This window comes from Lycium barbarum, chromosome 6 (genome assembly GCF_019175385.1).
Source record: "Lycium barbarum isolate Lr01 chromosome 6, ASM1917538v2, whole genome shotgun sequence".
In the NCBI taxonomy this organism is placed as follows: Eukaryota; Viridiplantae; Streptophyta; class Magnoliopsida; order Solanales; family Solanaceae; genus Lycium; species Lycium barbarum.
The window spans coordinates 14,214,861-14,227,665 of record NC_083342.1 but is presented as its reverse complement, the minus strand read 5'-3'; the positions used below and the strand labels follow the sequence as shown (position 1 = coordinate 14,227,665).

The following is a 12,805-nucleotide window of genomic DNA, read 5'->3' as shown; positions in this document are numbered from 1 at the left end:
AGCCACCTCCCTTACACGTTTGAGAATCTCAAACGGCCCGATATACCTCTTGCTAAGCTTTCCCTTCTTTCCAAACCTCATCACGCCCTTCCTGGGTGAGAGCTTCAACAATACTTGCTCTCCTTCTCCAAACTCAAGATCTCGGACCTTACGGTCTGCATACTCCTTTTGCCTATTCTGTGCTGCCAGAAGCTTAGCTTGAATAACCTTCACCTTTTCTAAGGATTCTCTCAGGAGGTCCGTACTCCACGGTCTCACATCAAACGCATCAAACCACCCAATAGGAAACCTACACCTCCTCCCGTCGCCTCAAACGGAGCCATATCAATACTCTAGTGGTAGCTCTTATTATATGCAAATTCAGCCAATGGCAAGAACTGATCCCAATGACCACCAAAGTCTATCACACAAGCACGAAGCATATCTTCAAGAACCTGAATAGTCCAATCGGACTGTCTGTCAGTCTGAGGGTGGAAAGTTGTACTAAGGTCTAGCCTGGTACCCAATTCCTCATGCAAATGCTTCCAACATCTAGATGTCAACATTGTGCCCCTGTCGGACACAATGGAGATAGGAACCCCATGTAGCCTAACCACCTCATGAATGTAAATTTTTGCCAATTTCTCTGCATCATAAGTTATCTGCACCGGAATAAAGTAGGCAGAGCTAGTCAACCTTTCAACAATCACCTAAATAAAATCAAACTTCCCTAACATCTTTGGAAGACCAACCACAAAATCCATGGCTGTTCTTTCCTACTTTCACTCAGGAATGGGCATCCTCTGAAGTGTACCCCTAGGTTTCTGATGTTTATACTGTACTTGTTAGCAGTTCAGACACTGAGCAACAAACTCCACTATATCACGCCTTATCCTTGTCCACCATTAGTGTTGTCTCAAATCGCGATACATCTTAGTAGTGCCAGGATGGATAGAGTACATCGAACTGTGAGCTTCTGTCAGAATAGTCTTAATCAAATCACCCACACGTGGCATGTAAACTTGCCCTTTAATCTGCAGCACTCCCTCTTCGTTAATCACGGCCTCTTTGGCCTCACCATGCAACACCTTGTCACGTATTTTGCACAACTTAGCATCCTCAAACTGCTTAGCCTTAATATGCTCCAGAAATGATGATTGAGCCTCAATACAAGCCAAAACCCTACCCATGTTAGAAATATCCAACCTCATAAAACTATTAGCCAGAGTCTGAACCTCTCTAGCTAACGGACGCTCTGAAGAGATCAAATGAGCCAGACTTCATATACTAGCCGACTTCCTGCTCAACGCATCAGCCACTTCATTTGATTTACCAGGATAATACAAGATGGTGATGTCATAATCTTTCAGTAGTTCCATCCATGTCCACTGTCTAGAGTTCAGATACCTCTGAGTGAACACATGCTGCAAGCTACGATGGTCAGTGGACACCATAAAAGTAGTGCCTCCAGATTTTCAACACGAACACCACCGCTGCCAATTCTAAGTCATGAGTAGGATAGCTCTTCTCGTGCACTTTTAACTACCGAGAAGCATAAGTAATCACCATCTTTTCCTGCATCAAAACAATACCCAAACTAGACCGTGAAGCATCATAATAAATAATAAAATCCTTGCCCTCCACGGGCAAAGCTAGAATAGGCGTTGTAGTCAATAATGTCTTGAGCTTTTGAAAGATCTCCTCACACTCATCGGACTACTGAAACAGTACCTCTTTCTGAGTCAAGCAAGTCAAATGAGAAGCAATAGAGGCGAACCCTTTCACAAACCGACGATAATAGCTAGCCAGACCCACGAAACTATGAATCTCGATCACTGATATGGGCCTCGCCCACTCCCTGACTACCTGAATTTCCTGCGGATCTACTATAATATCCTCTTTCGAAATTACATGCCAAAAAAAGGACACAAAAGACAACCAAAATTCACACTTAGAGAATTTAGCATACAACTCCTTCTCCCGCAAAATCCCAAGAGCAATCCTCAAATGTTTCTCATGCTCCTCCTTACTTCTAGAATACACCAGGATATCATCAGCGAATACTATTACGAAATAGTATAAAAAGGGCTTAAACACACTATTCATCAAATCCATGAACGCAGCTGGGACATAAGTAAGCCCGAAAGAAATAACTAAGAACTCATAGTATCCATACCTAGTCCTGAAAGTTGTCTTAGAAACATCCTCTGCCCAAATCTTCAACTGGTGATACCCTAACCTTAAGCCAATTCTACAGAACACAGAAGCTCCATGTAACTGATTAAACAAGTCATCAATACGGGGGATGGGATACTTGTTTAGGATAGTCACCTTGTTCAGCTGACGGTAATCAATACATATACGCATAGACCCATCGTTTTTCTTAACAAACAACACAGGAGCACCCCATGGAGAGGCACTCGGGCGAATAAACCCCTTACTCAATAGATTTTGCAACTATTCGTTTAATTCCCTGAGTTCTGCTAGCTCCATCCTATAAGATGGAATAGAGATAGGACGCGTCCCTGGGTCTAAATCAATCCAAAAATCAATGTCACGGTCAGGTGGCATACCTGGAAAGTCTGCGAGGAAAACATCCGCAAACTCGCGTACCATCATAATCGAATCAATAGATAGAGTATCTGCACTGGTGTCATGGATATGTGCCAAATAAGCTAGACAACCCTTCTCCACTAGCTTCCTAGCATGAACGAAGGATATGACCTTCTTTGCGAGGGGACTAAGGTTACCCTTCCACTCAAGTCTAAGTACCCCGGGCATAGGTAAGCTAACGGTCTTAGAATAACAATCAACAATGGCATAATCCAGGGACAACCAACTCATACCCAAAATAACATCGAAATCTACCATATCTACGATCATTAAATTCGCCCAAGTACTATATCCCATAAATGTAATCGTGCAAGAAGTGTAGACTCTATCTACGACTACCGACTCCCCATCCAGAGTAGATACATAAATGGAGACATCAAGAGTATCACACATCATATCCAAACCCACAACAAAATATGAAGACACAGATGAAAAAATAGAACCCGGATCAAATAAAACAGAATCCATCCGGTCATAGAATGAGATAGTACTTGTGATGACAGCATCAGAAGTGTCAGCATCAGTTCTACCTGGGAAAGCGTACAAATGACCGCGCTCTCCTGTAGCGTGTGAACCACCGCGATTACCCGATTCAATCTGAGACCCGCCCCTGCCGGGCTGCTGTCCGCCTCTGCCTGCCTAAGGACCGCCTCGGTTAGGCTGCGCCACTCCTACCCGAGGTATGACCGCCCCCCCCCCCTGCCGGTGTGCGATTCTTACCTCCTCTATTTGGTGCAAATGGAGCTCAGGGAGCCTGGTACTGAGTCCCCTATTCACCCTGTCTGAGTCTAGGGCAATACCTCTTAATATGTCTTATCTCACCACACTCGTAACATGGACGGTAGAGCGTAGGTCGCTGAACAGAAGCTGGTGAAGCAGTATAATCCCTCTGCTGGCCGGAAGCCTGATAATTTGCCCATGATGGGCCCCCAGCAGACGCCTGCATAGAAGACTGAACCAGATGCCCTGAATATACCTACGAACTCTGGCCTCTCGAGAAGGAGTTGCTGAAATCCCACACCTTCGGCTTTCTTCTCTATCTGCTTTGCATGACTCTCCTGTCTAATCCCTTCAACAACACGGACGTGCTCCATTACCTCCTGGAATGAAGCCCTAGTGGCTACAAGCTGAAGAGTTGATAACTGAAGTCCAGTATTCAACCTTTTCACGAAACGTCTGATCCTCTCCCCCTCAGTAGGCGGCAACTGAAAAGCATATCGAGACAAGATATGGAAACGGGACTCGTACACAGCAACAGACGAATTTTGCCTGATCAATATTAGCAAACTCATCCTTCCTTCGGTCCCTCAGAGTACGCGGGACATACTTATCCAAGAACACTAAATAGAACTGGATCCAAGTCAACGGAGGTGACCCAGCTGGCCTGCACTCCACATATGCCCTCCACCATAACTTGGCATCACCCAAGAACTGGAAGGTCACAAACTCCACACCGTACTTGTCCACAGCCCCTATCTTATGGAGCCTCTCATGACAGTCTATGATGAACTGGTACGCATCCTCTGACTCAGTACCATAGAAAACTGGAGGCTTTATTTTACTGAACCTCCAAAACAAATCATGCTCCTCACTAGTCATTACCGGCCCTGCAGCTGGCCTCGGAAAGGCTTTAAAATCTAAAACTTCATCCAAGCGAGGTGGCACTGCTACGGCATGCTGAACTCCCGGAGCCTGAACTCTATGGCTGCTATCCTTTCTCCCCTACCTGCTGGAACGACTGGTATAGCCCCGGCCTGTGCTAACCCATGCAACCAATTCAACACCTGCGCCATAGCATCCGGTATGCTCGGAGCAGCTACAGCTCCTGGCTGAACTGGTACTGCCGCTGGCTAGGCTGGTGTGGCTGCATCTCCTGCTGCCTCATTAGGAGCCACTGGAGGCATGGGATCAACTACTGGGACTCCGCCCCCAGCCGGTGCAGCCCCTCTACCAGCTCCTCTGCTTCTACCTCTGCTTCTGGCTACTGTCGCGCATTTTCTTACCATCTCTGAGAGAATGAAGGATAATCAGATACCAATTTGGATCATCCAGATACCAATTGGAATCAAGTAGCACGAAAGAAAGAAAGAAAAGGAAATTTTCCTAGTGTCCGGTAGCCTCTGGAAGATAAGTACAGACGTCTCCGTACCAATCCGCAAGACTTTACTAGATACATCCTTGTACGATGAGATTGACGAACCTAAAGCTCTGATACCAACTCTGTCACGACCCAATCCACCATGACTGGCACCTACACTAACTCCTAGTTGGCGAAAAACCACATAAGTCATCTATTCATTCAAGTATGTTTTTATATTAACCAATTTAGTCAGTTATTATTCATTCAAGCACAAGATAATCAAATAAGTCATGCCATAAAACAATAAAGTAAATGCGGAAGTACTAACTATTACAAACCCCAAAATCTGAAAGTCACCATACAAGGACTCTAATCTAAAACAAGTCTAAGGAATGTAATTTGTCTAAACAAAGGACCAACAATCTCCGAAATGGAAATAGAGATCATAAAAGAAGATTTTCGAGCTACCTGGCATGGATAGAAGCTCACCTTAAATCTGTCAGCAATGGCCTCAGCGCTAGATATAAAGACGGGTAGTAGTCTTTGGATCACAATCTGCACTCAAAAGAATGCAGCAAGGTAGTATCAGTACAAACACTATGTACCGGTAGATATCATAGGCCGACTAAGATTAATATCATGCATACATCATAAAGTCAATAAAATAGACATGTCAGCTAACAACACGAAATCAATGATCCAACAATAAATCAACCAGGGATATTATGAATCAAGTCATCCAAACATATCAAGAACCAAATCAACAAAAACAACATACGGGACCAAGTCCACCAACAATAACAATAAACTCGCTGTACCCACATGCTAATTGATATCATTGCTCAGTAGTCATGACCTGCAGGGGACCCATGGTGTCCATGTACCACTCGTTCCGGATCCTCATCGGACCCCAGCCATAAATCCTCCGCTCCGAAAAAAAACCTCTGACGCGGTCCACATCATGTACCACTCGTTTCTGGAAAGAACCTCGAACAACGAGCCCATAATCTAGGTGACATCCCTATCGGGTGAAATGTGCCTTCTCATATATCTGTGTATATTAGTATTTCTTGCCTTCTTATTTTTTCATGCTTACAACATCATTTTGTATCATAATTTCACCGAGAAGATCACATTAACTTCTCACCATATCAATATAAAAATGTAGGTTCGACACAATGAATAGTGGCATGAAGACCACACAGTCACTCAATCAATTGCATATAGGAGTTCAACCACACACACATCATGCATGAAGACTAGACATGTTTCTCCTAACGAATTCACAATACATACAATAAACTAATCAAAGTCTAAGTCAAGTAGACCGTAACCTAAATCCAATAGCTGGAACGATGCGAATCACTCCGCTACAGTTTTTCCCTTCCGTAAAGCCTCAAAACGCTCAAAGTCTAGATATTAGAATGATCAATGAGTCACACTTACTCTAGTCACAAAATCAATTCAAGACACCCTTCCCTTTAACCTTATTCTAATGGGTGAATGATTTCTAGTGTAACACAACCTGACAAAGGCCTTAGTCACCACTAATCATCAATCTATAAATTTCAAGTAGTTTCCATGGTCAAGCTACCATTTTTATAAAACCCTAAGTCTCAATTTACTCAGTTCATGACTCTAATGGTCCAATTCTTGATTAAGAGGAGTTAACCTAAGCCATTAAATGATAAATAAATGATAACAATCATAACCCATCAATTATAGAAGGTCTATTAGATTCTAGGGTTACTATTACTAATTTACCACTGAAGATCCATAAAAGGGATGATAATCATGAAGATGATAACATAATGATAAAAAGGAATGGATGAGACTTACCTCTCAAGAATATTTTTGCCCTATCTTGGAAATTCACCCTAGGTTCTTGTGGGGAACTGTGTTGGTGTTTTATGAATAAAGAATTCGGAACTAAGTGTTTAAAACCCAAAATTTTGCTCCTGTCGACCGCTGCGGAGATCAATTCACCGCTGCAGCGGTCTCGCTATAGAGGCCAAGTGCCCACTATAGCGGACCAAAAGAAAACTCACCTCCTCCATGGCGGGCCTGAACCCGCTATAGTGTCGCCTATAGCGGTCCTTTACCCATCATAACGGACACTGGAAGACTAACCGACCGCTTGCGGCGAGAGGCACACGGCTATAGCGGTACCCCGCCGCAGCGGTACCTCTGAGGCAGTAAGCTCACAATTTTCCCAGTTTTTCACTCTACCAACCAATATTTCATCCGAGGTCTCACAAACACAAACAAAACATGCACGTATACATAAAAACACCATATGAACCCACCCGTGGCCTCGTAATTCCTAACGGAGTTCTAATTTCCTACGTCACCCCATCGATGGACTCAACAAAATCAAATAAAAATCACAACAAGTCAAGTTTTCAGTTCTTAGACTTATACATTCGAGTTTCTATTAGCTCGTTCTACCCTCGGGAAGGTTCTATTTGGTGGGGTGATCCTACATTTTCCATAATGACCGGGAGGGTTGTTATAGATAATGAGACTTGATTGTCTCTTATGTGTGCTTGACATAGATAATTTAGGGAAATAGAAAGAATTCCACAACTCTAGATATTCACTACACTCAGGATATACTAAATGTACCACAGTTCCAAGGATAATTATAGGTGGAACAACATGAGATGAGACATCGTATATTATATGTCTTGATGCCTTAATGGTTAACAAGCAAAAGTTGATTATCAGAAGCTAGGCTTATTGAGATACAAAAATGAAAGGGAATGAATAAATATGGATTTGTGGTTGGCTTACGGCGCTTTTCCAACAAGCACAATTTAGGTTATAATGGACCGACACACTATGTCATTCCACTTTTTTCAGTCAAGACAATTTACATAGATCTTACTATGCATTTTTATAAATAAAGGAATTATTTTTTGTCTGTACTATAGCTAATTTAGCATTAATTTTCACCCCAAGTCAGAAAGGCAAACCGATCATTTTGTTATGCCCCGTATCTTATAATTAAGGTTAGACTCATGACATTAGAGTTTTAGCGGAAAAACTAAAAGTTTGAATGTTTTTCGAAAATAGTTGACAGGCCTAATTCGGGAAACCATAACCCCTTAATTAGTTGGTAATTTGGGAAAGCACCCTTAATAAAAGTTGTAGTACATAGAAATACCTTTCCAACCATATAAGGAACAGGCCAATTAGAGATCAGAACAGGGAGATATGATCGTCGCAAGATGGCTAATTGTAAGGCGCTTAAGATTCGATAGAATCGGCTTAGTTTTCAATACGTCTTCCATCCATCCTAATTTGGTGAAAATCCATTGAGAATTTGACAAAACTTAAAACATGAAAGTTGTAGATCTTTGAAATACCTTTCCAACGATATGTTGTGGCTGAACGGAGCTTTTTGATACGAGTTATGCTCATTTTACCGAATGCTATAAGAAATGGCCTAGGGCGCCGCCCTGGGCGCCGCCCCGGACGCTACACCAAGCCAAAATCACATAAAAAAGTAATTTTCATCAGGTCCTATAATATAGGACTAGTGAGCCGACCTAGGCAACACCCTGGGCAATCCACCAAGCCAAATTATGCCTGAAACGACCTTTTTTCGAATTTTATATGTACCCAACTCCGAAAAACTTTTCCCACTTCATTCTAAACCGTCTTTTTGGATAGATAATACCCTAGGGCTTCCACAAGGCAACCAAGGTCAGTTCCTACTCAAACCCCCATTGATTATTACATCAATCTAACAAAGATTAACGCTAGAATCCCCATCGATTGAATCTTCGTCTTGGACAAAAGAACCCCAGAATCCAAATTCAAGGGGATTGAACTTCAAAAAGTTAATACTTCTACTCTCTAATCACTTATAGTTGTGAATTGATGAGTTCTTAGGAGAATCGTAAATGGGTTTGATAGAGAGTATCATATGAACTATGCTAGGGTTTTGGATTATTAACTCGGGATTGTTGTAATCATATGGTGATGAAGAATGATGTTAATTTCATCAAATTGATATTGTAGAATCACTAGAAGTAATAGAATGAGAATTGGGTGAAGAAAAGACTATTAATAAAGGTTTTAGAGCTTTATGCCCACCAAGTGTTTGATAAAATGCTTAGGTGACTAAAGCATGGATATTATTGCTAATATGGAAACCCTTTGACTTGTGTTGCTATAGATTAAAGTTGAAAGGATTGACAAACGTTGTATTACACTCAAAGGACAGAATTAAGATATGTGAGGCTATCTCTTTACGTTTGGGAACGTTGATAATTCTCCCTACTAAACGGTTTTTGGATCATTATAGTTGCCTTAGAATTACAGTTATGATTTAGTTTCCATGAATAGTGTTACACCTCGGAAAATTTTCGTTCGTGCACAGTGAATTGACTGGCGAAGGACAATTACGAGTATCGAACTAATGATGTCTTAATGACATTTTGGAGAAGAATTATAATGTCCCTTATGTTGGTAATGAAGTGCCAAGTAAGTTTCAAGAAGAACCCATAAGCCAAACATGGGCATAAGCCATCCAAAAGGGCGAGTTAAGGAAACATTTTTGGATAATCTGGTTTGGAGGGGCCAAAACGCTGTTATAAGGTTGGAATTTGGGAAACACACCACAGGATGACAGTTGTAGATAATTGAGAGAGCTTTCTAACCATATGTCGTGGGCCCTCACAGCATATCGGGATCAAAAGTTACGGCCATTCTACGATGGACTATTTTGGGGCGAAATATCATATCACTCTCTGACACACTTTGCGACACAACATGCGTCTCGCATGTACGACATGCGGCTCCGCAGCTCAACCGCAAAGTGTGCCAGTGAGAGTTGGTCAGCTGGCAATCTTTGCAACCCAAGATGCGTTCCGCATGTCACGCTTTGCGTTTCGCAAAGCGTGCCGCATGTCGTGTCGTTCTGGACCACTTTAAATATGTCCAACTCGTCCAAATTCATTATTTTTCTACATTTTGGCCAAGGAAACCTCTAGAACCCTCCCTAATATTCACCCACACGAAAATTCAAGGGAAATACATGTTCAATGACACAAGACCCATGAATCAAAGTGTATGAAACCTAACCCAAGTGCATCTTCTTCAAGAAATTCCAAAGGAGGTGAAATAGGGTTTTGGTGAGAAAGGGAGAACTTCACCCAAGACTTGTTCAACCATCACTCAAGGTGAGTTTGACCTTTCCATGTTGTTTAAGGTATTGGGAGATTAAGATATCCGAGTGGTAGAAAGACATAGCAAATGGGTCATTACTGAGTGAATAGTGCCATGGTTGGGTGATAGCTTGGTTGAATCATGAATGTGGTTATACTATGATTATAAATGCATTGCAGATGATATGTAGACCATGATATAAGCATGATATACGAGGAAATACGTTAACGACCCCAAGACCATAAATGTGGAAAAAAAATAGAGAGAAATGGTGGATTTTGCCTAAAGTATATGAATGATGATTGTTGCTTGCGATGTTGTGAGTTGTATTGTAGATGTTGGGAGTTGAGATAAAGTACGGGAAAAGTAGTATAAATAGCGGAAGTGCTGCCCAATCTTCTCTAGAATAGTAGTGCGTTCTTATGGCTAATGGACTAACGTTAGTACGACTCCTCTTTTGAAGGTAGAGGCGCGACATTGAAGGAGAATAAGCGAACACTAGATCGATTAAACGCGAAAGGTATGTGAGGCTAGTTCTTCCTTCTAATGGCATGAATCATTTAGCTTGACTCTCTATTCCCTTTATGAGTTTTCACATTCTAAGAAGTTAAAAGCCTATGCCTGTGAATGTCTATATGAGATAAGTTATACGATATGAGGATGTTATTCCTTGCCTACACTCACCTTATGTACTAGTCCTTTCAAGGTGAGGCAGAATGTCCACAATGGTTCCATAATGTAATCGGGGGATTACGACCTTACGTCACCCCGATAGGATAAAGTTGATCTTGAGCCTTATACACATATCATGATAAGATGAGTATTTTATGATGACCATATTATTATGAGTATTTTTCATTGAGCATGTCATGAGCATTTTACACCGTACCTAGTTGGCCGGGCAGTCACCGCCAAGGCGGGCAGCTATACGGATACACCACGACCTTCGGGCGTGGGCAGACACCACTAGTGGGCGGCATGAGATGGTACCCCGGATGCGGGAGGCCTGGACGCGGGCTAACATTATTGATTATCACACCGTTCCGACATGAACGGGCAGTCTGTGTATGATGCATATATGCCCTGAGGATGAGTATAAGTAGGACAGCATGCATTACTTCTTTTATGGTCACCAGTCAGATCCAGATGTTTATGTTGATGTTCCTCTATATTATTGATGCATTCCTTCATTGTTTATGCCTCTCATACTCAGTACAATATTCGTACTGACGCCCTTTTTCTTTGGACGCTGTGTTCATGCCCACAGGTAGACAGGGAGGAGACATTGTTCCAGATTCTTAGAGTTGCCAGCTGATTGAAAGCCCTCCATTGCTCCGGAGGTGCCTATGATGATATTTTGTGTATAATTGTATATGACATTCCATAGAGGCTCGTAGATACTCGATCTGGGTTGTATGGTCTGATGGCAGGGTCATTTTGAATATATGTATATATATATATTATTTTGCTAGCCTAAAGGGCTCAGGTATATACAATGCTTTTGTTTCCAAATGAAAACGGTTTTCTTATAAGTTAAGCATGAAGTGGATAATTGATTTATAAAGAGACTAAGTAGTAGTAACATGAGTGGTGCTCGGTGGTTAGCCCGGGTACCCGTCGCGGCCCCTAGTTGGGTCGTGACAAAAGTGGTATCAGAGTCGTTCGGTCTTAGGAAGTGTCTACGAGCCGTGTCTAGTAGAGTCTTGTTTATGGTGTGTTGCGCGCCACATTAATAAACAAGAGGCTACAGGGCATTTAGGAAAAATGACCATCTTTCTTCTATGAGATCGTGCGATAGAACCATAATGTAAGATTCCCTTTATTCTAATTGTGCGTTATGATTTCAGCGATGCTGCCAAAGAAGAAGCAAATCCGCGCAATATTAAATGCCGCCGGTGAAGGCACCAGCCGAGAACCTCCAGTTTAGTTGGGGCATAGCGAGGCTCAGGGTGCCACTTCCTCGCATGCCACTCCCACTTCTTCTTCTACCATACCTAATGTGGAAGAGCGAGGAGGAGCCCCAGCTCCAATTCCTCCGCCGGTTGCTTCGGGTCAACAAATGACCGAGGCTATTCAGTTATTGACCCAGTTGGTGGCTGCACAGGCACAACGACAGAATGTGGGTTCAAGTGACCGGGCCGCAAGTACAAAGGCCCGTGATTTTATGAGTCTAAATCCTCTAGAGTTCTTCGGGTCAAAGCCGGAGGAAGACCCACAAGGTTTTATCGATGATATATTGAGGCCATTGAAGGTTGTCCATGCCTCCGAAACTGAATCCGTGGAGTTGGCATCCTATAGACTCCGGGATTTGGCGGTGTTATGGTACAACAATTGGGTATTATCAAGAGGGGAGAATGCGCCTCCTCCGGTTTGGCGAGAGTTCGTAGATGCTTTTACTCGCCATTATTTGCCACCCGAGGTCCGCCGAGCTAGAGCGGATAGGTTTCTGAATTTGAGGCAAGGAAACATAAGTGCCCGAGAGTATAGCATGCAGTTCAACTCTTTGGCTAGATACGCTCCGGCTATGGTGGCCGACATGGGAGATCGGGTACATAGATTTGTGAGTGGTTTGGGACCACATTTATTTAAAGAATGTTTGACAGCCTCATTGCAAGACGGGATGGACATTTCCCGAATACAGGCTCACGCTCAGAATTTGGAGGGGCGACAACCACAACAGTGGGGTGATCGCGACAGTGATAGGAGGCCGAGCAAAAGAGTTAGGTCTATGGGAGAGAGCACTGAGTATAGAGGGGGATCAAGGCAGCCGCATTTTAGACACTCAGGTCAGTCAGCGACCAGTGCACCTCCCAGATTCCCAGACAGGAGGTCCGATCGTCCTTTTCAGCCAGGTCAGGGACAGAGTTCGAGAGCCTCATATTTTCAGTTCAGGAGAGATCAGGGTCAGAGGAGGCCCCCAGTACCGCGGTGTAATCAGTGCGGTAGGCTGCATTCGGG

General features: G+C 43.0%; 1 protein-coding gene across 1 annotated transcript; it reads right to left on the bottom strand.

Annotated features, from left to right (window-relative positions):
- Positions 1-884: 884 nt before the first annotated feature.
- Positions 885-3,884, bottom strand: LOC132643836 (uncharacterized). Its single transcript, XM_060360358.1, has 5 exons — positions 3,690-3,884; positions 3,393-3,532; positions 2,156-2,230; positions 1,276-1,410; positions 885-1,161 (listed from the first exon to the last, which is right to left on the bottom strand). The coding sequence occupies exons 1-5, from the start codon at positions 3,882-3,884 to the stop codon at positions 885-887; spliced, it is 822 nt and encodes a 273-aa protein (XP_060216341.1).
- Between the last annotated feature and the right edge of the window lie 8,921 nt (positions 3,885-12,805).

Coding starts and splice junctions, on each gene's coding strand:
- LOC132643836 (XM_060360358.1), bottom strand. CDS start 3,884: ATGAGTTTGCTAATATTGATCAGGCAAAATTCGTCTGTTGCTGTGTAC. Junction 2,231..3,392: donor GAGATAAGACATATTAAGAG/GTATTGCCCTAG, acceptor TGTGTTCTGTAG/AATTGGCTTAAGGTTAGGGT. Junction 1,162..1,275: donor GCTGATGCGTTGAGCAGGAA/GTCGGCTAGTAT, acceptor TAACATGGGTAG/GGTTTTGGCTTGTATTGAGG.